The 27,087-nt window shown below is 49.1% G+C and overlaps 1 protein-coding gene across 1 annotated transcript in view; it reads right to left on the minus strand.

Annotated features, from left to right (window-relative positions):
• The window catches only part of LOC139281585 (otoancorin-like), a 116,577-nt gene that overhangs the window by 15,185 nt on the left and 74,305 nt on the right, over window positions 1–27,087 (minus strand). The window contains exons 23-25 of the mRNA XM_070901738.1: window positions 18,224–18,411; window positions 16,734–16,889; window positions 1,564–1,706 (exon numbers count right to left, since the gene is read on the minus strand). Of these exons, the coding sequence (XP_070757839.1) occupies window positions 1,564–1,706; window positions 16,734–16,889; window positions 18,224–18,411 (487 nt within the window). The remainder of the gene's footprint in view (window positions 1–1,563; window positions 1,707–16,733; window positions 16,890–18,223; window positions 18,412–27,087) is intronic.

A 27,087-nucleotide genomic window follows, 5' to 3' on the forward strand; every position in this document is an offset into this window, starting at 1 on the left:
AAAGGGACCTTGGAGTGCAGGTCCACAGATCCCTGAAGGTAGCAGGCCAGGTAGATAAGGTGGTTAAGAAGGCAGACAGGATACTTGCCTTTATTAACCGAGGCATAGAATACAAGAGCAGGGGGATTCTTCTTGAACTGTATAAAACACTAGTTAGGCCACAGCTAGAGTACTGCATGCAGTTCTGGTCACCACATTGCAAGAAATATGTGATTGCACTAGAGAGGGCACAGAGGAGATTTACGAGGATGTTGCCTGGGCTGGAGAATATTAGTTATGAGGAATGATTGAGGAATGAGGCTGGGTTTGTTTTCTTTGAAACAGAGGAGGTTGAGGGGAGACTTGTTTAAAGTGCATAAAATTATGAGGGGCCTAGACAGAGTGGATAGGAAGGGCTTATTTCTCTTAGCAGAGGGGTCAATAATCAGGGGGCATAGATTTAAAGTAGTTGGTAGGAGGGGATTTATTTTCACCCAGAGGTGGGGGTCTGGAACTCACTGCCTGAAAGGGTGGTAGAGGCAGAAACCCTCACCACATTTAAAAAGTACTTGGATGTGCACTTAAAGTGTCGTTAGCTACAGGGCTACGGACCTAGAGCTGGAAAGTGGGATTAGGCTGGATAGCTCTTTGTCGGCCGGCGCAGACACGATGGGCCGAAATGGCCTCCTTCCGTGCTGTAAATTTTTATGATTCTATGAATCAGAGGGGCAGTTAAGAGTCAACCGCATTGCTGTGGGTCTGGAGTCACATATAGGGCCAGACCGGGTAAGGGCAGCAGGTTTCCTTTCCAAAGGGACATTAGTGAACCAAATAGGTTTTTACTGATACTCGCATTTCATTTTTTTAAATTCCAGATTTATTTAATTAACTGAATTTAAATTCCCCAGCTGCTGTGGTCAGATTTGAACTTTTGTCTCTGAATCATTAGCCCAGGCCTCTGGCTTGCTGGTCCGGTGACATTACCACTGTGCTACCGTCCCCTCCCTTTTAAACCCACCTTCACCCCCTCCTCAGGAAAAGCCACCTTTGACCTTCTGGCCTCAGTGGCTCCATCACCGTCTCTAAACTCCTTGAACAGGTTGCCACCTCGTAGATCAGTGCCCCCCCCACTCCCCCCAAACTCTGTTTGAACCCCCTCCGACCAACTTTCTGCTGAGTGTCGCCAACTCTGGTTGGACGTATTGCTGGAGGTTCCATCACATGACCTCTTGCCTCTAACCGCCCCACTCGGTCAAATAGCCCTTTTTGAACCCCATCTCCCAATTTTTTTTTATATAACTAATAAATAAATGTTCAAAGAAAAAGAAACAAGAAAAAAAACACTCAGTATTTGTTACTGCCCCCGTGATCGTTCTCCGGGTATTGCTTACTGCAGTGTTCTGGAGATTAATCTTCAATCCTTGGAGTGTTGGCAACCCTATTTCTGCCTGTCCCACAACATCAAAAATAGTCCTAACCAAAGTCATGAACAAAGAAAAAGTTTATTCCTATTCCTTGCCCTCATCAAACCATCAATCGCTCGACAGTAAGCAGGGCTAAGGCTGGGTGTAAAATGGTCTCTACCTGTAGGTGGCAGCATTCAGGGAGTTGACTTCAATTCCATTCATTGCACACAGCAAGCTCCCCAACCCAGCCAGGTCCGATCCCTTCAGGGCGCCAACAGTCAGACCAGAATCTTGGAGAAAGCCTTCCAACATAGCTCTAGCCTGTCAAGAAAGAACAAACACTTAATTATTCAACAATTTGTGTCTTTAACACAGTAAACTGTTCCAAGGTGCTTTTCTGGAGGGTTATCAGACAAAATTTCACACCGTGACTTAAGATGAAATTAGGGACAGGTGACCAAAAGCTTGGTCAAAGAGGTTGGTTTTAAGGAGCGTCTTAAAAGGAGAGAGAGTTAGAGAGGCGGAGAGGTTTAGGGAGGGAGTTCCAGAGCTTAGGGCCTAGGCAACAGAAGGCACGGCCACCAATGGTTGAGCGATTGTAAACAGGGATGCTCAACAGGGCAGTTTTGGAGGAGCGCAGTCATCTCGGAGGGTTGTGGGGCTGGAGGAGATTACAGAGATAGGGAGGGGCGAGGCCATGGAGGGATTGGAAAACAGGAATGAGAATTAAATAATATACAATTAATATACTTTCATTTTAAAATAAACTGACTGAAACTGTCCCTTTTGAGGACTGAGCTGCTACATAAATATTTCATGTTATACTTTTGCTCCTCCATTTTGTATTCAATATCATTAACTTCACAACTCTTGCGTTTATATAATCACAGAGCATTCTGGTTCTGCTCCTGTCCCTGGCCAGGTTGGTCACGGGATGTGTCAGGCACCAAACGGCAGCTAGTGTCAGCATAACCCGGCACAGGGGGGAGAGGGGGAAAGGGGGGAAGGGGGGATTCGCTCACAGGCCAAGGGAAGTCTGCCCGGGGTCTCACTGGATCCTCGGCTGGATGTGTGAATCGGTGCTGCTGACCCCCATCCCCCACCGTGCTCCCCACCCCCCCACCATCCCCCCAGCCCTCCCCCCGCCCTCCCCCAACCCCCCCCGAGCCTTCTTCCCCCCGCCACAGCCCCCTGGCCCCCCCCCCCAGATTCCCCCCAGACACTCCGCACAGAGCTTGCGTTAAAACAATAATTGTCGGCAACATCTCAACAGCGTAACAGAGCAGGGAGCACCATAGTCCTGCAGAGTGAGAGTACAGGGATGGGAATTGAGGAATGTGGTGAGATAAAGTGGTTTGATGACAGTAACATTTAGTAGTGTTTGTCTAAAAATAACAAAAGTAAATTAAATAAAAAGTGTGGACATAAACTTACTCCAAACTCACTCTGCGAAGGGAAAACAAATCTTCAGCAGGAACGTGCCTTATTTTAATTGTTTCCCTAAGCCACACTCTCATGCACATAAAGGCATAACTGACAACCCGGCCTCTGCTCTCTGCCTGATGGACGAGCCAGCAGGGGTAGCCCGTGACCAACACGGTTATTGTGTGCGCCTGTGTGGGAGTACAACATGCTGTGCCACTAAGCTGCACAGGAATGCAACCGCATCCATTATTCAGTTAGTGGTGAACATAGAAGGCAATCCTAAGGTCTTCTATAGACATAGCACCAGTAACAGGGTTGTCGGAGGAGCGTTGGGGCCAATTAGGAACCAAAATGGAAACCTAGTGGTGGAGGCAGAAGGCACTAAATGAGTGCTTTGCATCGGTGTTTACCGAGGACCATTTTCCATACCTCGGGAGCCTATCATCAACAAGGGCAGACATCGACGACGAGGTCCAACATCACCTCCAGTGCGCCAGCGCAGCCTTCAGTCGCCTGAGGAAAAGAGTGTTCGAAGACCAGGCCCTCAAATCTACCACCAAGCTCATGGACTACAGGGCTGTAGTGATACCCACCCTCCTGTATGGCTCAGAGGCATGGACCATATAGAGTAGACACCTCAAACCTCTGGAGAAATACCACCAGCGCTGCCTCCGCAAGATCCTGCAAATCCCCTGGGAGGACAGATGCACCAACGTTAGTGACCTCGATCAAACCAACATCCCCAGCATTGAGGCACTGACCACACTTGACCAGCTCCGTTGGGCGGGCCACATTGTTTCCATGCCTGACACAACATTCCCAAAGCAAGCGCTCTACTCGGAACTCCTACATGGCAAGCGAGCCCCAGATGGGCAGAAGAAACGTTTCAAGGACACCCTCAAAGCCTCCCTGATAAAATGCAACATCCCCACCGGCACCTGGGAGTCCCTGGCCAAAGATTGGCCTAAGTGGAGGAAGAACATCCGGGAGGGTGCTGAGCACCTTGAGTCTCGTCGCCGAGAGTATACAGAAAACAAGCGCAGGCAGCGGAAGGAGCGTGCGACAAACCAGACTCCCCACCCACCCTTTCCCTCAACTGCTGTCTGTCCCACCTGTGACAGAGACTGTAATTCCCGTATTGGACTGTTCAGTCACCTGAGAACTCACTTTTAGAGTGGAAGCAAGTCTTCCTCGATTTCGAGGGACTGCCTATGATGATGATGATGATAATTACTGAGGAAGAGGACTTTGCTGAAGCCACGCTAAACAAAGAGTTTGTCGGGATACGGGAGGAGATAAAAATAAAGAGGAGGTACCAGAAAGGCTGGCTGTGCTTAAAGTGGATAAGTCACCCGGTCCGGATGGGAGGTATCCTAGGTTACCGAGGGAAGTAAAAGTGGAAATTGCAGAGGGACTGACCACAATCTTCCAATCCTCTTCAGATACAGGGGAGGATTGCAAATGTTACACCCTTGTTCACCGAAGGGGAGAAGGATAAACCCAGCAAGTACAGGCCAGTCAGTTTAACCTCGGTGATGGGGAAGCTTTTAGAAACAATAATCTGGGAGAAAATGTATCAACCAATTGGACAGGCATGGAGCAATAAAGGAGAGCCAGCGCGGATTTGTTACGGGCAAATCGTGTTTGACTAACGTGATTTGAGTTTTGTGGTGAGGATAGATGAGGGCAGTGTAGTTGATGTTTTGTATACAGACGTTTGATAAAGTGACACATATTAGACTTGTTAGAAAAATTAAAGCCTATGGGATAAAAGGGGCAGGAGCCAACGTTCCCATCCAGAGGTCCATCGCAGGACGCTCAGCGACTTCTCAATGGAAAAACCGCACCGAAATTTAAAGGGGCCGAGCAGCCAAAAAAAGAGAACGGGAACATTGATAGCAGCATGGATACGGAATTGGCTGAGTGACAGGAAACAGAGAGTAGTGGTGAACGGTTGTTTCTCGGACTGGAGGAAGGTATACAGTGGGTGTTCCCCAGGGGTCGGTACTGGGACCACTGCTTTTCTTGATATATATTAATGACTTGGACTTGGGTGTACAGGGCACAATTTCAAAATCTGCAGATGACACAAAACTTGAATGTAAAGTGAACAGTGAGGAGGGGAGGGATAGACTTGAGGAAGACATAGAGAGGCTGGTGGAATGGGCGGACTTGTGGCAGATGAAATTTAATGCAGAGAAGTGTGAAGGGACACATTTGGTAGGAAAGAAAGACTTGCATTTCTATACCGCCTTTCACGACCCCCGGGTGTCTCAAAGCGTTTTACAGCCAATGAAGTACTTTTGAAGTGCGGTCACTGTTGTAATGTGGGAAACGCTGCAGCCAATTTGCGCACAGCAAGCTCCCACAAACAGCAATGTGATTATGACCCAATAATCTGTTTTTTTTGTTATGTTGATTGAGGGATAAATATTGGCCAGGACACCGGGGAGAACTTGCCTTCTCTTCTGTGAAATAGTGCCCTGGGATCTTTTACGTCCACCTGAGAGGACAGACGGGGCCTCGGTTTAACGAGGGTGCAGAAAAGATTTACAAGAATGGTTCGCGGGATGAGGGACTTCGGTGACGTTGATAGACTGGAGCAGAGAAGGCTAAGAGGAGATTTGATCGAGGTGTTCAAAATCATGAGGGGTTTAGACAGAGTAAATAGAGCAAAACTGTTCCCATTGGTGGAAGGGTCGAGAACCAGAGGACACAGATTTAAGGTGATTGGCAAAAGAACCAAAGGCGACACGAAGATAAACTTTTTTATGCAGCGAGTGTTTAGGGTCTGGAATGCACGGCCTGATTGGATGATGGAGGCAGACTTAGTAGCAGGTGGCAAAAAAGAGAATGGATAAATAGTTGAAAGAGAAGAATTGCAGGGATATGGGGAAAGAGTGGGGGAGTGGGACTAACTGGATCACTCTTTGAAAGAGCTGGTGCAGATTCGATGGGCCGAATGGCCTCCTTCTGTGCTGTGTTATTCTATTCTGTGGGTGTTAGGTGGAAAAAACGTGTCACTTGCAACCTGCCCTACCTAGCCCCCATTGGCCATCACGCAAGGACAGCAGAGGCTCGGTTATCAGTGGTGAGTCCCAAGGATAATGTCACCCAACCTCAGCCACAGTGCGTGAAGCAGCTTGCCATTAATAAAACTAACTATTTGTACTGCACTTTTTTTTGACAGACAGACAGACATGCAGGGCAGGACAGAGGGAAAGAGAGGCTGGGGTGGGGGGGAGCAGAGAGGATGGGGGCGGGGGTGGGGGGAAAGAGAGGATGGGGGCGGGGGGGGAAGAGAGGATGGGGGCGGGGAGGGAAGAGAGGCTAGGGGCAGGGGGGAAAGAGAGGCTGGAGGCAGGGGGGGAAAGAGAGGCTGGAGGCAGGGGGGAAAGAGAGGCTGGGGGCAGGGGGGGAAAGAGAGGCTGGGGGCAGGGGGAGGAAGAGAGGCTGGGGGCAGGGGGGGGGAAAGAGAGGCTGGGGGCAGGGGGGGGAAGAGAGGCTGGGGGCAGGGGGGGAAGAGAGGCTGGGGGCAGGGGGGGAAGAGAGGCTGGGGGCAGGGGGGGGAAGAGAGGCTGGGGGCAGGGGGGGGGAAGAGAGGCTGGGGGCAGGGGGGGGGAGAGAGAGGCTGGTGGGGGGAAAAGAGGCTGGGGAGGTGGGAAAGAGTGTTAAATATGTAAACATTGTAACTATGTAAGACTTGCCACTAGAGGGCGCAACTGTTGGAGGCCCAAGGGTCACCTGCACACCTCGTGCAAGGTTGTCTGCCATGCTGCTTAGGCACTCTGGAGTCATATTAAAGAGACTAAGGCCACATCGGTTTTAGCTCACAGTACTCAGTCTTGTGGAGTTAACAATTGGCGACGAGTAACAGATTACGAACTTTCACACGGTCATGGCTGCTGTTGGTATTTTAGAGAGATTTGTAGAGGGAGATGATTAGGAAGCCTTCGTTGAACGTCTCGACCAGTACTTCGTGGCCAACGAGCTGGATGGGACGATAAAGCGATCAAGCGCAGGGCGATCCCCCCCACACACACTGTGTGGGTCCACAATATACGGCTTCATTAAGTATCTGCTTGCACTGGAGAAACCAGCGGAGAAGACACATACAGAGTTGTGCACGCTGGTTCAGAACCACCTCAAGCCGAAGGAGAGCGTCTTAATGACCAGGTATCGCTTTTACACGCACCACTGCTCCGAGGGCCAGGACATGGCGAGTTATGTCGCCGACCTGAGACGCCTTGCGGGAACTTACGAATTTGCTGGATTTTTGGGGGAAATGCTGCGGGACTTTTTTGTGCTTGGCATCGGCCACGAGGTCATTCTCCGCAAGCTGCTGTCCGCCGAATCCCTAGACCTGAGCAAGGTCATCACGATAGCCCAGGCATTCATATCCACAAGCGATAATACCAGACAGATATCTTCCCAGCATCGAAGCTCACCGGCAAGTACTGTGCATAAAATAACGTCGCTAGCAGGCAAAACTGCATGTAGCAGGGTCTACACGCCTGCAGCTGCAAGATCTAGGATGACTCAGAGTCCGCCATTGGGCGTGAATGCAAATCCATTAGCACCATGTTGGAGCTGTGGGGGTAATCATTGAGCCCATCAATGTCGATTCAAGCACTACGTGTGCAAAGGCTGTGAAACAATGGGGCACCTCCAGCAGAATTGGCAGAGGAAGATCGATCTGGCTCAGATCACACAGAACAAACAAGAGAGGCAACTCACCCTGAGGAAGAAGTGTATGGGGTACACACCTTCACCACCTCCTATTATGCTGAAAGTCAAATTGAACGGTATTCCGGTATCAATGGAGTTGGACACGGGGGCGAGTCAGTCAATTATGAGCCAGAAGGCTTTTGAGAAACTGTGGGGCAACAAGACATAAAGGCCCAAACTGAGCCCGATTCAGACAAAGCTGCGCACCTACACCAAAGAGCTCACACCAGTCATTGGCAGTGCGGCAATGAAGGTATCGTACGATGGAGCTGTGCATGATTTATCACTGTGGATTGTACCAGGTGATGGCCCAACGCTATTCGGCAGAAGCTGGCTGGGAAAGATTCGATGGAACTGGGACGACATCAAAGCACTAACTTCAGTGGATGATGCATCGTGCGCCTAAGTGCTGAGCAAGTTTCCGTCGTTATTTGAACCAGGCATCGGCAACTTCACTGGCGCCAAGGTGCAGATCCATCTAGTCCTCGATGCAAGGCCCATTCATCACAAGGTTCTAGTGGTTCCATATATGATGAGGGAGAAAGTCGAGATCGAACTGAACAGACTTCAACGAGAGGGAATCATATCACCAGTCGAGTTCAATGAGTGGGCCAGTCCGATTGTTCCGGTGTTGAAAAGTGATGGTACGGTCAGAATCTGCGGAGATGACAAGGTAATGATCAACAGAGTCTCGTTACAGGACCAGTACCCGCTACCCAAGGCGGATGACCTGTTCGCAACGTTAGCAGGGGGGTAGTCGTTCACCAAGTTGGACCTAACTTCCGCCTACATGACACAGGAGCTGGCTGAATCTTTGAAAAGATTGACGTGCATCAACACACACAAAGGACTGTTTATATACCACAGGTGCCCTTTTGGGATTCGCTCGGCTGCTGCCATCTTCCAGAGGAACATGGAGAGTCTGCTGAAATCGATTCCGCGCACCATTGTGCTTCAAGACAACATCCTGATCACCGGTCGTGACACCACCGAACACCTGCACAACCTGGAAGAGGTTCTAAGTTGACTAGACAGAGTGGGACTCAGGCTGAAACGTTCCAAGTGTGTTTTCCTGGCACCAGAGGTCGAATATTTGGGGAGAAAGATTGTGGCAGATGGCATCAGACCCACGGACTCACATTCAGAGGCCATCAAGAATGCACCCAGACCACAGAATGTGACGGAGCTGCGTTCGTTCCTGGGACTCAACTTTTTTGGTAACTTCCTACCCGGGTTAAGCACTTTTCTGGAACCGTTGCACATGTTGCTACGTAAGGGTGACAACTGGGTTTGGGGTAAATCTCAAGAGATAGCCTTTGAGAAGGCCAGAAACCTACTTTGTTCTAATAAGTTACTTATACTATATGACCCGTGTAAACGATTAGTGCTAGCTTGTGATGCATTTTCGTACTGTGTCGGCTGTGTTACAGCAAACCAATGTATGGGGCAAACTTCAACCGGTTGCATACGCATCGAGAAGTTTAAGGCTGAAAGAGCCTACAGAATGGTTGAGAAAGAGGCGTTAGCATGTGTATATGGGGTTAAGAAAATGCACCAATACCGATTGGGACTTCGGTTTGAGCTTGAAACCGACCACAAACCGCTCATTTTGCTGTTTTCAGAAAGCAAAAGATATTGTTATGTATCTTACATTATTATATATAACTGTATCCTAACATGCTATACATGACTGTAATAAGATATGACCTGTAACCACCAGCATACCTTACCACCAGGGGTGCACTTGCAAGAGACAGGTATATAAGGAGAGATCTCAGGCAAGTGCAGCATTCCAGAGCTGTGAAATAAAGGTGCAGGTCCAGAGTGACCTTGACTTCACTACATGCCTCGTGTGAATCTATACTGAGGGGACAGGACTTTAAGGTGGCGACGAGTTACGGGATTACAGAATCCACAGAATGGCGAACAACGGATCAGATGAAAAGTACAATGCGGGAGACAATTGGGAGGACTTTATAGAAAGGCGCCAGCAAAGCTTTGTAACCAAAGACTGGTTAGGCGACGATAAGGCAGACAAGAGAAGAGCCCATTTCTTGACCAGCTGTGGCTCGAAAACATACGCTTTAATGAAGGATCTGTTGGCACCCGAGAAACCAGCAAGCAAGTCGTTTGAAGAATTGAGCACACTGGTAAGAGACCACCTGAAGCCAGCGAGCAGCCTACACATGGCCAGACACAGGTTCTACAACTACAGATGTTGTGTGGGCCAGAGCATACCTGACTTCGTGGCGGAACTTCGGAGGTTGGCTAGTTTATGTGAGTTCTCCGATGAACTGAGGAGAGAAATGCTGAGAGACTTTTTCATTGAAGGAATAGGCCACGCAGGCATATTCCGAAAGCTCATAGAGACCAAGAACCTGACCTTAGAGACAGCAGCACTGGTTGCACAGGCATTCTTGGTAGGGGAAGAAGAAACGAGGTTGATTTACAATGCAGGTACGACAACTAACGAAATATTGGAACAAGAAGTTCACAGCATTAAACAAGCTGCTACCCCCACACACAGACAAAACCGGGAGAACAGGCTCTCGACAGCAGGCAGAAGCCATCAAGGGCCACAGGAACGGCCATTCACACCTCATCAACCCACAATGCGAGCAATCAACTACAAACTGAGAGAAGCTCAAGAGAGATCAGCCAGTCACAGCTCATTCTTTGGGAACACTTTGAACAATGGAACAGATCTGTGCTGGAGGTGTGCACTTGTCAAGGGGATGTCGATTTCAGCAGGCTGTTTGCAGAAATTGTGAAAATACAGGGCATTTGGCCCGCATGTGCAAAAAACCGGCAGCTCGGCTGGTATACGAATCGGATGGATCGGAAAGCGGACCAGAAGATGGTGGGGACAGTACCCGGGACACCGATGTACAGCAGGTCAACACGATCAATGGCCACTGCTCCTACAACAGGATGTCTCCTATAATGATGAGGCTCATACTCAACGGGATATCTGTCAACATGGAGCTGGATACGGGAGCGAGTCAATCTATCATGGGCGCTCAACAATTTGAACAACTGTGGCCGCATAAAAGAGACAGACCAAAACTCACAAGGGTCGACAGCAAACTAAGGACCTATACCAAAGAAATCATACCAGTCCTCGGCAGCGCCATGCTCTCTGTCACACACAAAGGGACAGTGAACCGACTTCCCCTGTGGATTGTCCCCGGAGACCCCCCAGCACTGCTGGGGAGAAGCTGGCTGGCAAAACTAAACTGGAAATGGGATGATGTCCATGCCATGTCATTAGAGGAACGGACCTCCTGCTCAACAGTTATAAAGCGAATTGAACATCTATTTCAGCCAGGTGTGGGCACTTTCAAAAGGGCCAAAGTCAAAATCTACATCACACAGGATGCAAGACCAGTCCATCACAAGGCCAGAGCTGTACCCTATGTGATGAGGGAAAAGATTGAACACGAACTAGACAGGCTTCTGCGGGAAGGCATTATATCACCTGTGGAATTTAGCGACTGGGCAAGTCCCATCGTCCCAGTCATGAAGCCTGATGGATCCGTACGAATCTGTGGGGACTACAAATCTACCATAAACAGAGTTTCCCTACAGGACCAGTACCCGCTGCCCAGAGCGGAGGACTTATTTGCCACATTGGCTGGAGGTAAACTTTTCTCAAAATTAGACCTCACATCTGCGTATATGACGCAAGAATTGACCGAGGAATCCAAGCTACTCACCACCATCAACACACATCGAGGCCTTTTCATGTACAATCGATGCCCATTCGGCATCAGGTCGGCAGCTGCCATATTCCAGCGCAACATGGAGAGTCTGCTCAAGTCCATCCCGGGGACGGTTGTATTTCAAGACGATATACTTATCACGGGCAGGGACACCGACTCCCATCTCCGTAATTTGGAGGAAGTACTAAAGCGGTTGGATCGGGTAGACCTACGAGTCAAGAAATCCAAGTGCCTGTTTCTCGCACCCGAGGTTGAATTTTTGGGCAGAAGGATCGCCGCTGATGGAATCCGCCCAACAGAGTCCAAAACAGAAGCAATTCACCTGGCACCCAGGCCCCGGAATGTCTCAGAACTGCGCGCCTTTCTCGGGCTACTCAATTACTTTGGGAACTTTATGCAGAACTTAAGCACGCTGCTGGAGCCTCTCCACGTGCTAATCAGGAAGGGGTGCGATTGGTTTTGGGGGGATGCCCAGGAACGTGCCTTCAATAAGGCACGCAACCATCTGTGTTCCAACAGTGTTTTGACTTTCTTTAATCCAGGTAAAAAGCTAGTTTTCACATGCGATGCATCAGCGTATGGAATCAGGTGCGTTTTGCAACATGTCAATAGTGCGGGCAAATTACAACCCATAGCTTATGCCTCCAGGTCACTTTCGCGGGTGGAGCGCGGGTACGGAATGGTAGAGAAGGAGGCGCTCGCGTGCGTGTACGGTGTCAAAAAGATGCACCAATACCTTTTCAGGGCCAATACCTTTTCACATTAGAAACCGACCACAAGCCCCTCATGTCCCTCCTATCCGAGAGCAAGGCAATAAACGCCAACGCCTCGGCGCGAATCCAACGGTGGGCACTCATTATGGTATAGTCCTACAACTATACTATAAGGCACAGACCAGGCACAGACAACTGTGCCGATGCGCTCAGCAGGCTACCCCTGGCGACCACGGGACTGTGAGATAGTCATGGCAATCAATGCCTTTGAGTCCACAGGTTCGCCCATGATGGCTCGCCAAATCAGAGCCTGGATGGCCAGCGGCCCCACGTTATCCTTAGTAAAAAGATGTGTCCTAACCGGTGACTGGGCAGAGGCTCGCGATGCCTGCCCCGAGGAATTAAAACCCTTTCACAGGCGCATGCATGAGCTATCACTACATGCAGACTGCCTGATGTGGGGCAGCCAAGTAGTCATGCCTCTGCGAGGCAGAGAGGCATTTGTCCGGGAGCTCCACCACGAGCACCCGGGGATCGTTCTCATGAAGGCCATAGCCAGATCCCACGTCTGGTGGCCTGGTATTGACGCGGACTTGGAGCTCTGCGTCCGAAGGTGCACCATTTGTGCCTAACTCAGCAATGCCCCCAGGGAGGCTCCACTGAGCCCCTGGCCCTGGCCTACCAAACCGTGGTCGCGGGTGCACGTAGACTATGCGGGCCCATTCATGGGCAAAATGTTCCTCGTAGTTGTAGATGCATTTTCAAAGTGGATCGTATGCACCATTTTAAACTCGAGCACAACCTCCACCACTGTGGAGAGCCTCGCAACCATGTTTGCAAAGCACGGAATCCCTGACATATTGGTCAGTGACAATGGTCCGTGCTTCACCAGCGCAGAATTCCAAGACTTTACAATTGACCACGGCATAAATCACATCAAGACGGCACCGTTCAAGCCGGCCTCCAACGGCCAGGTGGAGAGAGCAGTTCAAATCATTAAACAAGGCATGCTTAAAATCCAAGGTCCCACGCTGCAGGGTCGCCTGTCGCGACTGCTGCTGGCATACAGATCTCGTCCGCACTCATTGACTGGGATCCCCCCCGCGCAACTGTTGAGGAAAAGGACTTTAAAAACAAGGCTCTCATTAATCCTCCCAGACATGCACGAAATCGTTGAGGCAAAGCGCCGTAAGCTGACTGAGTACCATGACAGAAATTCGAGGGGGTGATGGAATGAGATAGGAGACAAAGTATTTGTACTAAACTATGGCAGGGGTCCCAAATGGCTTGCAGGGACAGTAACGGGCAAGGAAGGAAACAGGCTACTGGTAGTACAAATGGACAATGGCAAAACCTGCCGGAGGCATGTAGACCAAGTCAAAAGCAGATTTACCAACAACACTGCAGAACCAGAGGCAGACTACAATGTGGAACTCGCACCACACCTGGTGGACAGACAGAGGGAACAACCTGAGGAAAGGGCAATCCCAACAGACAGCCCAGGCGAGTCAACAACAATCACACCAATTGAAACAGACAGCCCAGGCGAGATACCAGCAACCACACCCAAAGAAAAACAGACACCAAGGCAAACAACTGAACCACAACTCAGACGCTCCACGCGAGAGCCTGAACCTATAAAGACAATAAGACCTTGGGGGAGGGTGATGTCATGTATCTCACATTATTATATATAACTAACATGCTATACATGATTGTAATAAGATATGACCTGTAACCACCAGCATACCTTACCACCAGGGGTGCACTTGCAAGAGAGAGGTATATAAGGGCAGGTCTCAGGCAAGTGCAGCATTCCAGAGCTGTGAAATAAAGGTGCAGGTCCAGAGTGACCTTGACTTCACTACATGCCTCGTGTGAATCTGTACTGAGGGGACAGGACTTTACAGGTATAAACACCAATGCTTCGTCTCACATCCAAAGATGGGCACTAACATTGTCCGCTTATGATTATGTTATCCGCCAAAGACCAGGCACGGAGAACTGTGCTGATGCCCTCAGTCGGCTACCATTGCCCACTACCAGGGTGGAAATGGCACAGCCCGCAGACTTGCTTCTGGTCATGGATGCTTTTGAGAGTGAGGGGTCACCTGTCACTGCTGGCCAGATTAGGACCTGGACCAGCCAAGATCCTGTGCTATCACTTGCAAAAAGTTGCGTCCTCAAATGGGAGCTGGTCGGCCGTTCCCAGGGAGATGCAAGATGAAAGTAAGCCATTTCACCGACGCAAAGATTTAATGTCCATCCAGTCGGATTGTCTCTTATGGGGTAATCGCGTGGTTTTGCCAAAAAAAGGCAGGGAAACGTTTATACGTGACCAACACAACAGACCAAGGCATAGTCATGATGAAGGCTATAGCCAGGTCGCATGTTTGGTGGCCCGGCATTGACTCGGACTTAGAGTCATGCGTGCACCAGTGCAACACGTGCTCACAATTGAGCAATGCACCAAGGGAGGCTCCATTGAGTCTGTGGTCATGGCCCTCCAAACTGTGGTCCAGGATCCACGTAGATTTTGCTGGCCCCTTTCTCGGAAAGATGTTTTTAGTTGTAATGGACGCTTACTCTAAATGGATTGAATGCGTAATCATGTCATCCAGCACATCTACTGCCACCATTGAAAGCCTCCGGGCTATGTTCGCCACCCATGGCTTGCCCGACGTCCTTGTCAGTGACAATGGATCGTGTTTCACCAGCTCAGAATTCAACGAGTTTATGACCCGCAATGGCATCAAGCATGTCAGGTCTGCCCCGTTTAAGCCCGCATCCAACGGTCAAGCGGAACGGGCAGTCCAAACTATCAAGCAGAGCTTTAAATGCATGATGGAAGGCTCCTTGCAGTTACTGGACGTGACCCCACTCGCTCACTGGTGGTCCCCTGCAGAATTATTAATGAAGAGAGCACTCAAAACCAGGCTCTCCTTAGTCCACCCGGATCTAAATGATCATGTGAAAATCCGGCGTCACTGGCATAACGTGTACCACGATCGCGTGGCTGTATCGCGTGACATTGATGTTAACGACCCTGTGTTTGTCTTGAATTACGGTCATGGTCCTAAATGGGTTGCTGGCCAAGGAGGGGAAGAGAGTGTTTATAGTCAAACTATTGAATGGACAAATGTGCAGAAAGCAGGTTCAGATCAGACCAAACTGCGGTTCACCGACAACCAGGAACAACTTGAAGAGGACATCACCATCATCGATCCATCAACACACACCCAACCAGCAATCGACCTCGCTGTCAATCAAGAGGATGAACCCACCATTCCCAACAGTTCTGTCAGACCAGCCGCGCCGCAGTGCAGCAATGGTCCGACCAACTCACCCATACCAGAGTTTGAACTCAGACGATCAACCAGGGAGCGTAGGGCCCCGGGTCGTCTCAACTTGTAAATAATTTGTATCAAAGACTTTGTGGTGGTGGGGGGGGGGGGGGGGAAGTGATGTTATGTATGTAAACATTGCAACTGTGTAAGACTTGCCACCAGAGGGCGCACCTGTTGGAGGCCCAGGGGTCACCTGCACACCTTGTGCAAGGGAGTAAAAAAGGTCGTCTGCCATGCTGCTTAGGCACTCTGGAGTTGTATTAAAGAGCCTAAGGTCACATCAGTTTTAGCTCACAGTACTCAGTCTTGTGGAGTTCTTTCATACTTAACAAAGAGGCTGGGGGAGGGGGGGGTGGAGAGAGGGAGACACAGGTTGGGGGGAGGGGGGAAATCGGAGGGGAAAGCGGGAACTCAGGGAAGACGTTCTTCCAAGCCCCTACAGGGACATCATTGGAGTGGATGATATCCAGAAGTCACGACACCGTCACTATTCACTGCATACAGAATAAACCTGTTAACAATCTGTACACAATGCCCCATCTATGGTGCGGGGGGTGGGAGCGGAGGGGTGGATGGGTGGGAGGTTGTACTTGGACTGGGGTAAAGCACTTTGGCTGGCCTTTGCTGACTTCTGGGGAGCTCTGTCCTCTGTCACTTCAGGAAGTCAAAGTGGATCGAGTTATAATTTGCAAAGTCAGTGAGACCTTGGGATGGGCGGTTCCAGTTACACATTCCTGTGAAACTTCAGGGTGTGGCTTATCCTCCAGGGGACCAATCATAGACAAAGGGTGCAGCATGGTGACCATTTCTGCCGTACAAATAAGCGCATCCTTAATTAAAATCAACAAGGGACCGTCCATAAATCGCCCCAGTAAAGGACCGTCCATTAATGATCGAATTGTAAAAGAGTTTGGGCAGAAGTGAAAGATGCTCTTCATTTTCTGTACAGAAATGATCCATTTTCTTTAGATCTTACAGTGTTGTGTGGGAGGGGGATAGTTAACCAGCAGAACGTGTTGGATCCCACTGTATAACGTGTGGAGAAACGCCCCAGAGCCCAGGAGCGACTCGGGTTCGAATGCCGGCCCGTGCCCAGAGTTCCCTGCCACACCAGCAGCTTCTCTGGGCCAGTCGTCGGGCGAGGTTCCCTCGACCGATCACCATCTGGGGAGCCGCCCAGCGGAGGGGCCGTCGGGACAGGGTGGGGCTTGGCTCTGATGTCCTTCCCCTGGTCGAATTGCCCGTCTTGGTTTCCACATGAAGAGTGGCCACTTGAGGGCGGCACTGGGAGGGCCATGGAGCGGGGTGGAAAAGATTGAAACATGTGTCTTTATTGTGTCGGAGAAAAAATGAATGGAGGCACGTTCCCGGAGTTTCTGGGCTGATTCCCGTGCAGCTAAAGGCGGTCCCTACCTGCGCTGGAGTCCAGTCCGTGAGTTGGCTCAGAGCGGCCACGGTGTCGACAGAGCCCAGCTCCAGCTCTTGGATTTCGCTCTCACTTAAAGACAACGCGATCCTCCCGAGTGCGACCACCTGATAGTTCTTCCAGCCTCGAATCGGGCCCCAAGCCTGAAAGGACAATCGGTATTAGTGGGCGTGAAGCTGCTGGGCCTACAGGCATCTCGCCCAACACTGCTCACAGGAGCAGCACGAGAGAGAGACCCCACATCTCCCGCTACAGAGGCTGCTCCTGGTGTGGGGGAAGCTGCAGGTACAGCAAGTGATCAGGAAGGCCAATAGTATCTTGGTCTTTATTGCATAGGGAATGGAGTATAAAAGCAGGGAAGTCTTGCTACAGCTGTACAGGGTATTGGTGAGGGCACACCTGGAATACTGATGAGGGGGTTGACTTATGAGGAAAGGTTGAGTAGGTTGGGCCTCTACAAATTGGAATTCAGAAGAATGAGAGGTGATCTTAGCAAAACGTATAAGATTATGAGGGGGCTTGACAAGGTGGATGCAGAGAGGATGCTTACACTGATGGGGGAGACTAGAACTAGGGGGCATAATCTTAGAATAAGGGGCCGCCCATTTAAAACAGAGATGAGGAGAAATTTCTTCTGTGAGGGTTGTAAATCTGTGGAATTTGCTGCCTCAGAGAGCTGTGGAAGCTGGGTCACTGAATAAATTTAAGACAGAAATAGACAGCTTCTTAAACGATAAGGGGTTATGGGGAACAGGCAGGGAAGTGGACCCGATTCCGTGATCGGATCAGCCACGATCTTATTAAATAGAAGAGCAGACTCGAGGGGTCGTATGGCCTTCTCCTGCTCCTATTTATTATGTTCTGATCCCACAGCACCAGCCTCAACCCTGCAGAATCAGGCCTACCCCCACAGGCTGGATTACTCCAAGGGTCTCCTGGCCAGCTCCCATCTTCCACCCTCCGTGAGCTTCAGCCCATCCAAAACTCGGCTGCCCCGTGTCCTAACTCGCACCGAGTCCCGCTCACCCATCACCCCCTGTGCTCGCTGACCAACATTGGCTCCCGGTCTGGCAAAGTCTCGATTTTAAAATTCTCATCTTTGTTTTCAAATCCCTCTGGGGCCTCGCCCCCTCCCTATCTCTGTAATCTCCTCCAGCTCCACAACCCCCGAGATCTCTGCCCTCCTCCGATTCTGGCCCCTTGCACATCCCCGATCCTCATCGCTCCACCATTGGTGGCCGTGCCTTCAGCTGCCTGGGTCCCAAGCTTTGGAATTCTCTCCCTAAACCTCTCTGCCTCTCTTTCCTCCTTTAAGATGCTCCTTAAAAACTGCCTGTGTTGACCCAAGTTTTGGGTCACCTGCCCTAATGTCTCCTTCTGTGGCTCAGTGTCAAACTTGGTTTGAACCTTATGACTGCTGTATAAATGCAAGTTGTTGTTGTAGTGCATGGTGAGTGGCGATACTGTGCTCACGTACCATCTGGGCTTTGTCCTTTAGGGCTGCGAGTTGCAGCAGGTCTAAACTCTGCAGGGCACCAAGGAGCTCGACGCTTTTGACGAAGGTCTCGGTGGACATGCAGCGCAGCTCCCGGACCGACCAATGGGAATTGGCGTCTGCCAGCTTGAGCACGTGGTCGTAGGAAGGCCTTCGCACGCCGCTGCAATCTGCAGGAGAAATAAAGAAAGACTTGCATCTATATAGCGCCTTTCACGACCACCGGATGTCTCAAAGCACTTTGCAGTCAATGAAGTACTTTTGGAGTGTGGTCACTGTTGTAATGTGGGAAACGCGGCAGCCAATTTGCACACAGTAAGCTCCCACACACAGCAACCTGATAATGACCCAATAATCTGTTTTTTGTTATGTTGATTGAGGGATAAATATTAGCCAGGACACTGGAGATAACTCCCCTGCTCTTCTTCGAAATAGTGCTGTGGGATCTTTTACATCCACCTGAGAGAGCAGACGGGGCCTCGGTTTAATGTCTCATCCTAAAGACGGCACCTCCGACAGTGCAGCATTCCCTCAGCACTGCACTGGAGTGTCAGCCTGGATTTATGTGCTCAAGTCCCTGGAGTGGGACTTGAACCCACAACCTTCTGACTCCGAGGCGAGAGAGAGCGTGCTGCCCCCTGAGCCACAGCTGACACTGTGGGAGACAGAAAGGGGGTGATATTTCATCACGGGGCACGCCCTCCACCTCCGGACTCTGAGCCAATGGGGAGCCAGAACAATGCGAGATTGTAGCACACATCAGCACAGCCCGACACACACACACACCGGCGGGGGCTGAAATTGCCAAGCACGCTTCTGAAACACAGTCAATGCTCCTCACTTAAACTCACCGCGCATCTTTAAAGACAGTTATCCAGATGAAGAGAAAATAATTTGGAAGCAGCCAAACTGGGTTTCAGAAAGGAAGATTATCGTTAATGGAAATGAAATATGGGGAGAGATGTTGAGTGGGCAGCACGTTTACACGGTGGCTACTCGCACTGGAGGTTGCAGTGGTATGCCGTTCCAGCTCTTTTATAGCCCGACCGGCGGAGCTGTTCTCTCGCAGGTCGCAGGGGCCACGATGTGCCAGGCCATATCGCAGTCGTCCTGGTTAACCCTTGCCACTGGACCAAGACCTAGCTCTGTCGAGTCCGTGTGGTAGCTGCTGTGCAATGGTCATCACACGTTAAAAAAAATCCACGCACAGGCATCTTCCACCCCCTCAATTGGAGTTCAGGACTGGAACATCGGGTCCTTCATTGAAACACCTCTGAACTCATGGAAGCAAGTCATCCTCGTTCAAGGGACCACGTATGATGATGATACACAAAGTCACGATCCAGCCCATAGATTCAAGATTAAATGCAAGAATCATAGAAACATAGAAATTTACAGCACAGAAGGAGGCCATTTCGGCCCATTGTGTCCACGCTGGCCGACAAAGAGCCCCACGGCCCTCGGTCAGCAGCCCTGAAGGTTACATATAAACCTGTGAACAATGACGGAAAGGCAAAGAGCACCCAGCCCAACCAGTCCGCCTCACACAACTGCGACATCCCTTATACTGAAACATTCTACACTCCACCCCAACCGGAGCCATGTGATCTCCTGGGAGAGGCAAAAACCAGATAAAAACCCAGGCCAATTTAGGGAGAAAGAAATCTGGGGAAATTCCTCTCCGACCCATCCAGGCAATCGAAACTAGTCCAGGAGATCACGCTGGCCTTATTCTATTCCCTGCAGCACTTACCATTATATCTGCTCCATCCAACAAAAGGTCATCCAGTCTAATCCCAATTACCAACTCTAGGATCGTAACCTTGCAGGTTACTGCACTTTAAGTGCCCATCCAACCATCTCTTAAATGTGGTGAGGGTTTCTGCATCCACCACTCTTCCAGGCAGCGAGTTCTAGATCCCCACAACCCTCTGTGTAAAGCCCCCCCTCAAATCCACCAATCACCTTAAAACTATGCCCCCTCGTAATAGACCCCTTCACCAACAGAAATAGACCCTTATTATCCATTATGTCCAGGCCCCTCAATATTTTGTACACCTCGATGAGGTCTCCTCTCAACCTCCTCTGTTCCAATGAGAACAAACCCAGCCTATCCAATCTGTCCTCATAACTAAGAGTCTCCATTGCAGGCAGCATCCTAGTAAATCTCCTCTGCACCCTCTCTAGTGCAATCATGTCCTTCCTATAATACGGCGACCAGAACTGCACGCAATACTCCAGCTGTGGCCTAACCAAAGTATTATACAATTTAAGCATAACCTCCCTGCTCTTATATTCTATGCCTCGGCCAATAAAGGCAAGCATTCCGTATGCCTTCTTAATCACCTGGCCTGCTACTTTCAGGGATCTGTGGACAAGCACTCCAAGGTCCCTTTGTTCATCTATACTATTTAGTGGCCTATCGCTTAATGTGTATACCCTTTCCTTATTAGCCCCCCCAAAGTACATCACCTCACACTTCTCTGAATTAAATTCCATTTGCCACTGCTCTGCCCACCTGACCAGTAGATTGATATCCTCCTGCAGCCCATGACTTTCCTCTTCATTATCAACCACACAGCCAATTTTAGTGTTGTCTGCAAACTTCTTAATCATACCCCCTATATTCAAATCTAAATCATTGATATATACCACAAAAAGCAAGGGACCCAGTACTGAGCCCTGCGGAACCTCACTGGAAACATCCTTCCAGTCACAAAAACACCCATCAATCATTACACTTTGCTTCCTTCCTCTAAGCCAATTTTGGATCCAACTTGACACTTTGCCCTGCATCCCATGGGCTTTAACCTTCATGACCAGACTACCATGTGGGACCTTAGCAAAAACTTTAGTAAAGTCCATATATACTATATTGTACGCACTACCCTCATCGACCCTCTTGATTGAATTTTTTGAGGAGGTAATCAGGTTAGTGAGACACAATCTTCCCTTAACAAATCCGTGCTGACTGCCCCTAATTAATCTTTGCCTTTCCAAATGCAGATTTATCCTGTCTTTGAGGATTTTTTCCAATAATTTTCCCACCACTGAGGTTAGGCTGACAGGCCTGTAATTACTCGGCCTATCCCTTTCTCTCTTAAACAAGGGTACTACATTAGCAGTGCTCCAGTCCTCCGGCACCATGCCTGAATCCAAAGAGGACTGGAAAATGATGATCAAGGCCTCTGCTATTTCCTCTTTTACTTCACTCAACAGCCTGGGATGCATTTCATCCAGGCCTGAGGACTTATCTACTTTCAAAGTTGCTAAACCCCTTAATACTTCCTCTCTCACTATGTTTATTTCATCCAGAATATCACACTCCTCCTCGATAGCAGTATCTGCATTGTCCCTTTCCTTTGTGAAAACAGATGCAAAGTATCCATTTACCCTCCCAACATCTTCTGCCTCCACACAAAGATTACCCTCGTGGTCTCTACCCTTTCTTTAGTTACCCTCTTACTCTTAATATATTTATAGAACACCTTAGGGTTTTTCTTAATTTTACTGGCCAAGAATTTCTCATGCTCTCTCTTAGCATTCCTAATATCCTTTTTAATTTTGCCTCTTAACTTTCTATATTCCTCTAAAGATTCTATAGTATTTAGCCATTGATATATGACATAAGCATCGCTTTTTTTCTTAATCCTTCCCTGTAAGTCCCTAGACATCCAGGGGGCTCTAGAATTATTTTTCCCAGCCTTTTTCTTTAAGGGCACATGTTTGGCCTGAGCCTTCCGGATCTCCTCCTTGAATGCCTCCCACTGTTCCGACACTGATTTACCCACACGTAGCTGTTTCCAGTCCACTGTGGCCAAATCACTCCTTAATTAAGCAAAATTAGTTTTTCCCCAATTCAGAACTTTTATTCCAGGCCTATTCTTGTCCTTATCCATAACCAACTTGAATCTGACTGAATTATGGTCACTGGCACCCAAGTGCTCCCTCACTAATACCCCTTCAACCTGCCCAGCTTCATTTCCCAAAACTAAATCCAAGACCGCCCCCTCTCGTGTTGGGTTTGCTACATACTGACTAAAAAAGTTCTCTTGAATGCATTTCAAGAATTCCGCACCCTCTATACCCTTCACACTAAATTTGTCCAATCAATATTTGGATAGTTAAAATCCCCTACTATTACTACCCTATGGTTTTTGGACTTCACAGCAATTTGCCTATATATTTGCTCCTCTATCTCCCTCCCACTGTTGGGGGTCTATAATACACTCCCAGCAGTGTGATCGCCTCTTTTTTATTTTTCAATTCAACCCATATGGCCTCATTTGATGATCCCTCTAATATATCATCCCTCCTCACCGCTGTAATAGTTTCTTTAATCAATACCGCAACCCTTTTTTATCCCCTCTCTATCCTGTCTAAAAATCCTGTAACCAGGAATATTGATCTGCCAAACCTGCCCCTCTTTCAGCCATGTTTCTGTAATGGCTATAATGTCATACTCCCAAGTGTCTACCAGTGCTCTTAGCTCATCCGCCTTATTCACTATACTCCTTGTGTTAAAGTATATACCATTCAGCACAGGAAGACCTCCTTGCTTACTACATACTAAGCCCTGTTTCCTCTGTCTTACAGATTCGCTTTCTAGATTCTTGCTATCCAATTTCTGCTTTACTTCCTTCCCTGTTGAATTTGTTCTCAAGTTCCCATCCCCCTGCCAAACTAGTTTAAACTCTCCCCAACAGCACTAGAAAAACTCACCGCGAGGATATTGGTCTCAGCGTTGTTGAGGTGCAACCCGTCCGGTTTGTACAGGTCCCATCTCCCCCAGAAGTAGTCCCAATGCCTCAAGACCTTAAAATCCTCCCTCCTACACCAATTTTCCAGCCGTGTGTTCATCCTCTCTATCCTTCTATTCTTATACTCATTAACACGTGGCACCAGAGATTACTACCTTTGAGGTCCTACTCTTTAATTTTCTTCCTAGCTCCCTGAATTCTTCCTGTAGGACCTCATCCCACATTTTACCTATGTCGTTGGTCCCAATATTGACCACGACCTCTAGCTGTTTACCCTCTTCCCTCCCCCCCTCCCCCCAGAATGCCCTGCATCCGCTCCGTGACATCCTTGACCCTGGCACCAGGGAGACACAAAACCATTCGGGAGTCATGTCTACGGCCGCAGAAAAGCCTGTCTGTTCCCCTAACTATAGAATCCCCTATCACTAGGGCTCTTTTGTTCTTTGTCCCTGCCCCCTGTGCAGCTGAGCCACCCGTGGTGCCTTGGAATTGGCTCTGGCTGCACTGCCCAGAGGCACCATCGTCCTCACCGATACTCAGAAGTGAATATTGGTTTGAAAGCGAGATGGACTCACGGGGAACTCCTGCACTACCTGCCTAGCACACTTACTACATCTGGTGGTCACCCACTTCCCCTCTACCTGCACGCCTTTAAGCTGCGGGATGACCACCTCCTGAAACATGCTATCCACATAGTTCTCAGCCTCGCGGATGCACCGTATTGACTCCACCCGCTGCTCCAGCTCCGAAACGCGGAGCTCGAGCAGTTGAAGCTGTAGGCACCTCCTGCACACATGGTTGTCTAGGCCACGCGAAGTGACCAGGACTTCCCACATGTCACAGGATGTGCTCTCCACAAGGCTGAGCTGCACTGCCATCCCTCTAGTTAGCCTTATCTAGTTTAAAATCTACTTAAAAAGAAATAAAGAGAGCTACTTACCAACTCACCTCAATGACCTCAGTGGCCTGCCGACCTCTCGGTCTCCAAACTCCCAACCTAAAAGGAATAGAGAAAAGAGAGCTACTTACCAACTCACCCCGCCGACCTCCAAGGCCTCCGAACTCCCGGTCTCCAAACTCCCGACTCGCCGACCTCACAGGGCCTACCTATTCGCCGACCTCCCAACTCACTGACCTCAGGGCCTTACCGACTCATAATCCGATCATAGAAGTTTACAGCATGGAAGGAGATCATTTCGGCCCATCGTGTCCGTGCCGGCCAACAAGAGGCTATCCAGTCTAATCCCACTTTCCAGCACTTGGTCCATAGCCCCGCAGGTTACAAGTGCACATCCAAGCACTATTTAAATGTGGTGAGGGTTTCTGCCTCTACCACCCTTTCAGGCAGTGAGTTCCAGACCCCCACCACCCTCTGGGTGAAGAAATTTCCTCTCAAATTCCCTCTAAACCTCCCCCAATTACTTTAAATCTATGCCCCCTGGTTGTTGACCCCTCTGCTAAAGGAAATAGGTCCTTTCTATTCACTCTATCTAGGCCCCTCATAATTTTATACACCTCAATAAGGTCTCCCCTCAGCCTCCTCTGTTCCAAAGTAAACAACCGCAGCCTATCCAATCTTTCCTCATAGCTAAAATTCTCCAGTCCAGGCAACATCCTCGTAAATCTCCTCTACACCCTCTTTAGTACATTCACATCTTTCCTGTAATGTGGTGACCAGAACTGCACGCAGTACTCCAGCTGTGGCCTAACCGGTGTTTTATAGCAGTTCAAGCATAATCTCCCTGCTCTTGTATTCTATGTCTCTGCTAATAAAGGCAAGTATTCCATACGTCCTCTTAACCACCTTATGGACACGATGGGCCGAAATGGCCTCCTTCTGTGCTGTAAACTTTTATGATTCTACGATTGGACTTGTATTCACTGGAGTTCAGAAGAATGAGAGGGGATCTCATAGAAACGTTTAAAATTCTGACGGGTTTAGACAGGTTAGATGCAGGAAGAATGTTCCCAATGTTGGGGGAGTCCAGAACCAGGGGTCACAGTCTCAGGATAAGGGGTAAGCCATTTAGGACCGAGATGAGGAGAAACTTCTTCACCCAGAGAGTGGTGAACCTGTGGAATTCTCTACCACAGAAAGTTGTTGAGGCCAATTCACTAAATATATTCAAAAAGGAGTTAGATGTAGTCCTTACTACTAGGGGGATCAAGGGGTATGGTGAGAAAGCAGGAATGGGGTACTGAAGTTGCATGTTCAGCCATGAACTCATTGAATGGCGGTGCAGGCTCGAAGGGCCGAATGGCCTACTCCTGCACCTATTTTCTATGTTTCTATGATTCTAATCTACCTGACCTGCTACCTTCAGGGATAGAAACATAGAAACATAGAAAATAGGTGCAGGAACAGGCCATTCGGCCCTTCGAGCCTGCACCGCCATTCAATATGATCATGGCTGATCATGCAACTTCAGTACCCCACTCCCGCCTTCTCTCCATACCCCCTGACCTCCTTACCCATAAGGGCCACATCTAACTCCCTTTTGAATATATCCAACGAACTGGACTCAACAACTTTCTGTGGTAGAGAATTCCACAGGTTCACAATTCCCTGGGTGAAAAAGTTTCTCCTCATTTCGGTCCTATATGGCTCATCCCTTAGCCTTGGACTATGACTCCTGGTAATGGACTTCCCAACATCGGGAACATTCATCCTGCATCTTACCTTTCCAGTCCTGTCATAATTTTATATGCTTCTATGAGATCCCCTCTCACCCCTCTCATTCTTCTAAATTCCACTGAGTATAACCCTAGTCGATCCAGTCTTTCTTCATATGTCAGTCCTGCCACCCCGGGAATTAGTCTAGTGAACCTTCGCTGCACTCCCTCAATCGCAAGCACGTTCTTCCTTAGATTAGGAGAACAAAACTGCACACAATACTCAAGGTGTGGCCTCACCAAGGCCCTGTACAACTGCAGTAAAACCTCCCTGCTCCTATACTCATATCCTCTCGCTATGAAAGCCAGCATGCCATTTGCTTTCTTTACTGCCTTTCTTTACTGCCTGCCTACCTTCAGTGACTGATATAGTTCCATGACACCCAGGTCTCGTTGCACCTCCCCTTTTACTAATTTGTCACCATTCAGATAATAATCTGCCTTCCTGTTTTTGCCACCAAAGTGGATAACGTCACATTTATCCACATTATACTGCATCTGCCATGCATTTGCTCATCCACCGAACCTAGCCAAGTCACCCTGCAGCCTCTTAGCATCCCCCTCACAGCTCACATAGCCACCCAGCTTAGTATCACCTGCAATCTTGGAGATATTACATTCAATTCCTTCGTCCAAATCATTAATGTATATTGTAAATAGCTGAGGTCCCAGCACTGAACCTTGCAGCACCCCACAAGTCACTGCCTGCCATTCTGAAAAGGACTCGTTTATTCCCACTCTGCATCCTGTCTGCCAACCAGTTCTCTATCCACGTCAATACATTACCCCCAATACCATGTGCCTTAATTTTGTACACTAATCTCTTGTGTGGGACCATGTATAAAGCCTTTTGAAAGTCCAAATACACCACATCCACTGGTTCTTCCTTATCTCCACTCTGCTAGTTACATTCTCAAAAAACTCTAGAAGATTTGTCAAGCATGATTTCCCTTTCATAAATTTGTGCTGACTTGGACCGATCCTGTCACTGCTTTCCAAATGCGCTGCTATTACATCTTTAATAATTGATTCCAGCATTTTCCCCACCACCGATGTCAGGCTAACCGGACTATAATTCCCTGTTTTCTCTCTCATTGGAAAATGACCACCAATGCATCTACTACTTCTAGGGCCACTTCCTAAGTACTCTGGGATGCAGACTATCAGGCCCTGGGGATTTATCGGCCTACAGTCCCATCAGTTTCCCTAACACCATTTCCAGGATATGTGGACCTGCACTCCAAGGTCCAAGTGATTTAGGACAGAGAGCAAGGACACAACTTTTCTTTTTGAACAAACTCAGAGAGCTGTGAGGCTGCGAGTTCACTGAGTGATTGAAACCTAATTGTCAAATTGCAGAATATGTTGCTACAGGAAAGGGGAACACTGGGTTTTTAGGAACAGAACAGCTAT

This window comes from Pristiophorus japonicus, chromosome 15, assembly GCF_044704955.1.
Source record: "Pristiophorus japonicus isolate sPriJap1 chromosome 15, sPriJap1.hap1, whole genome shotgun sequence".
NCBI lineage: Eukaryota > Metazoa > Chordata > Chondrichthyes > Pristiophoridae > Pristiophorus > Pristiophorus japonicus.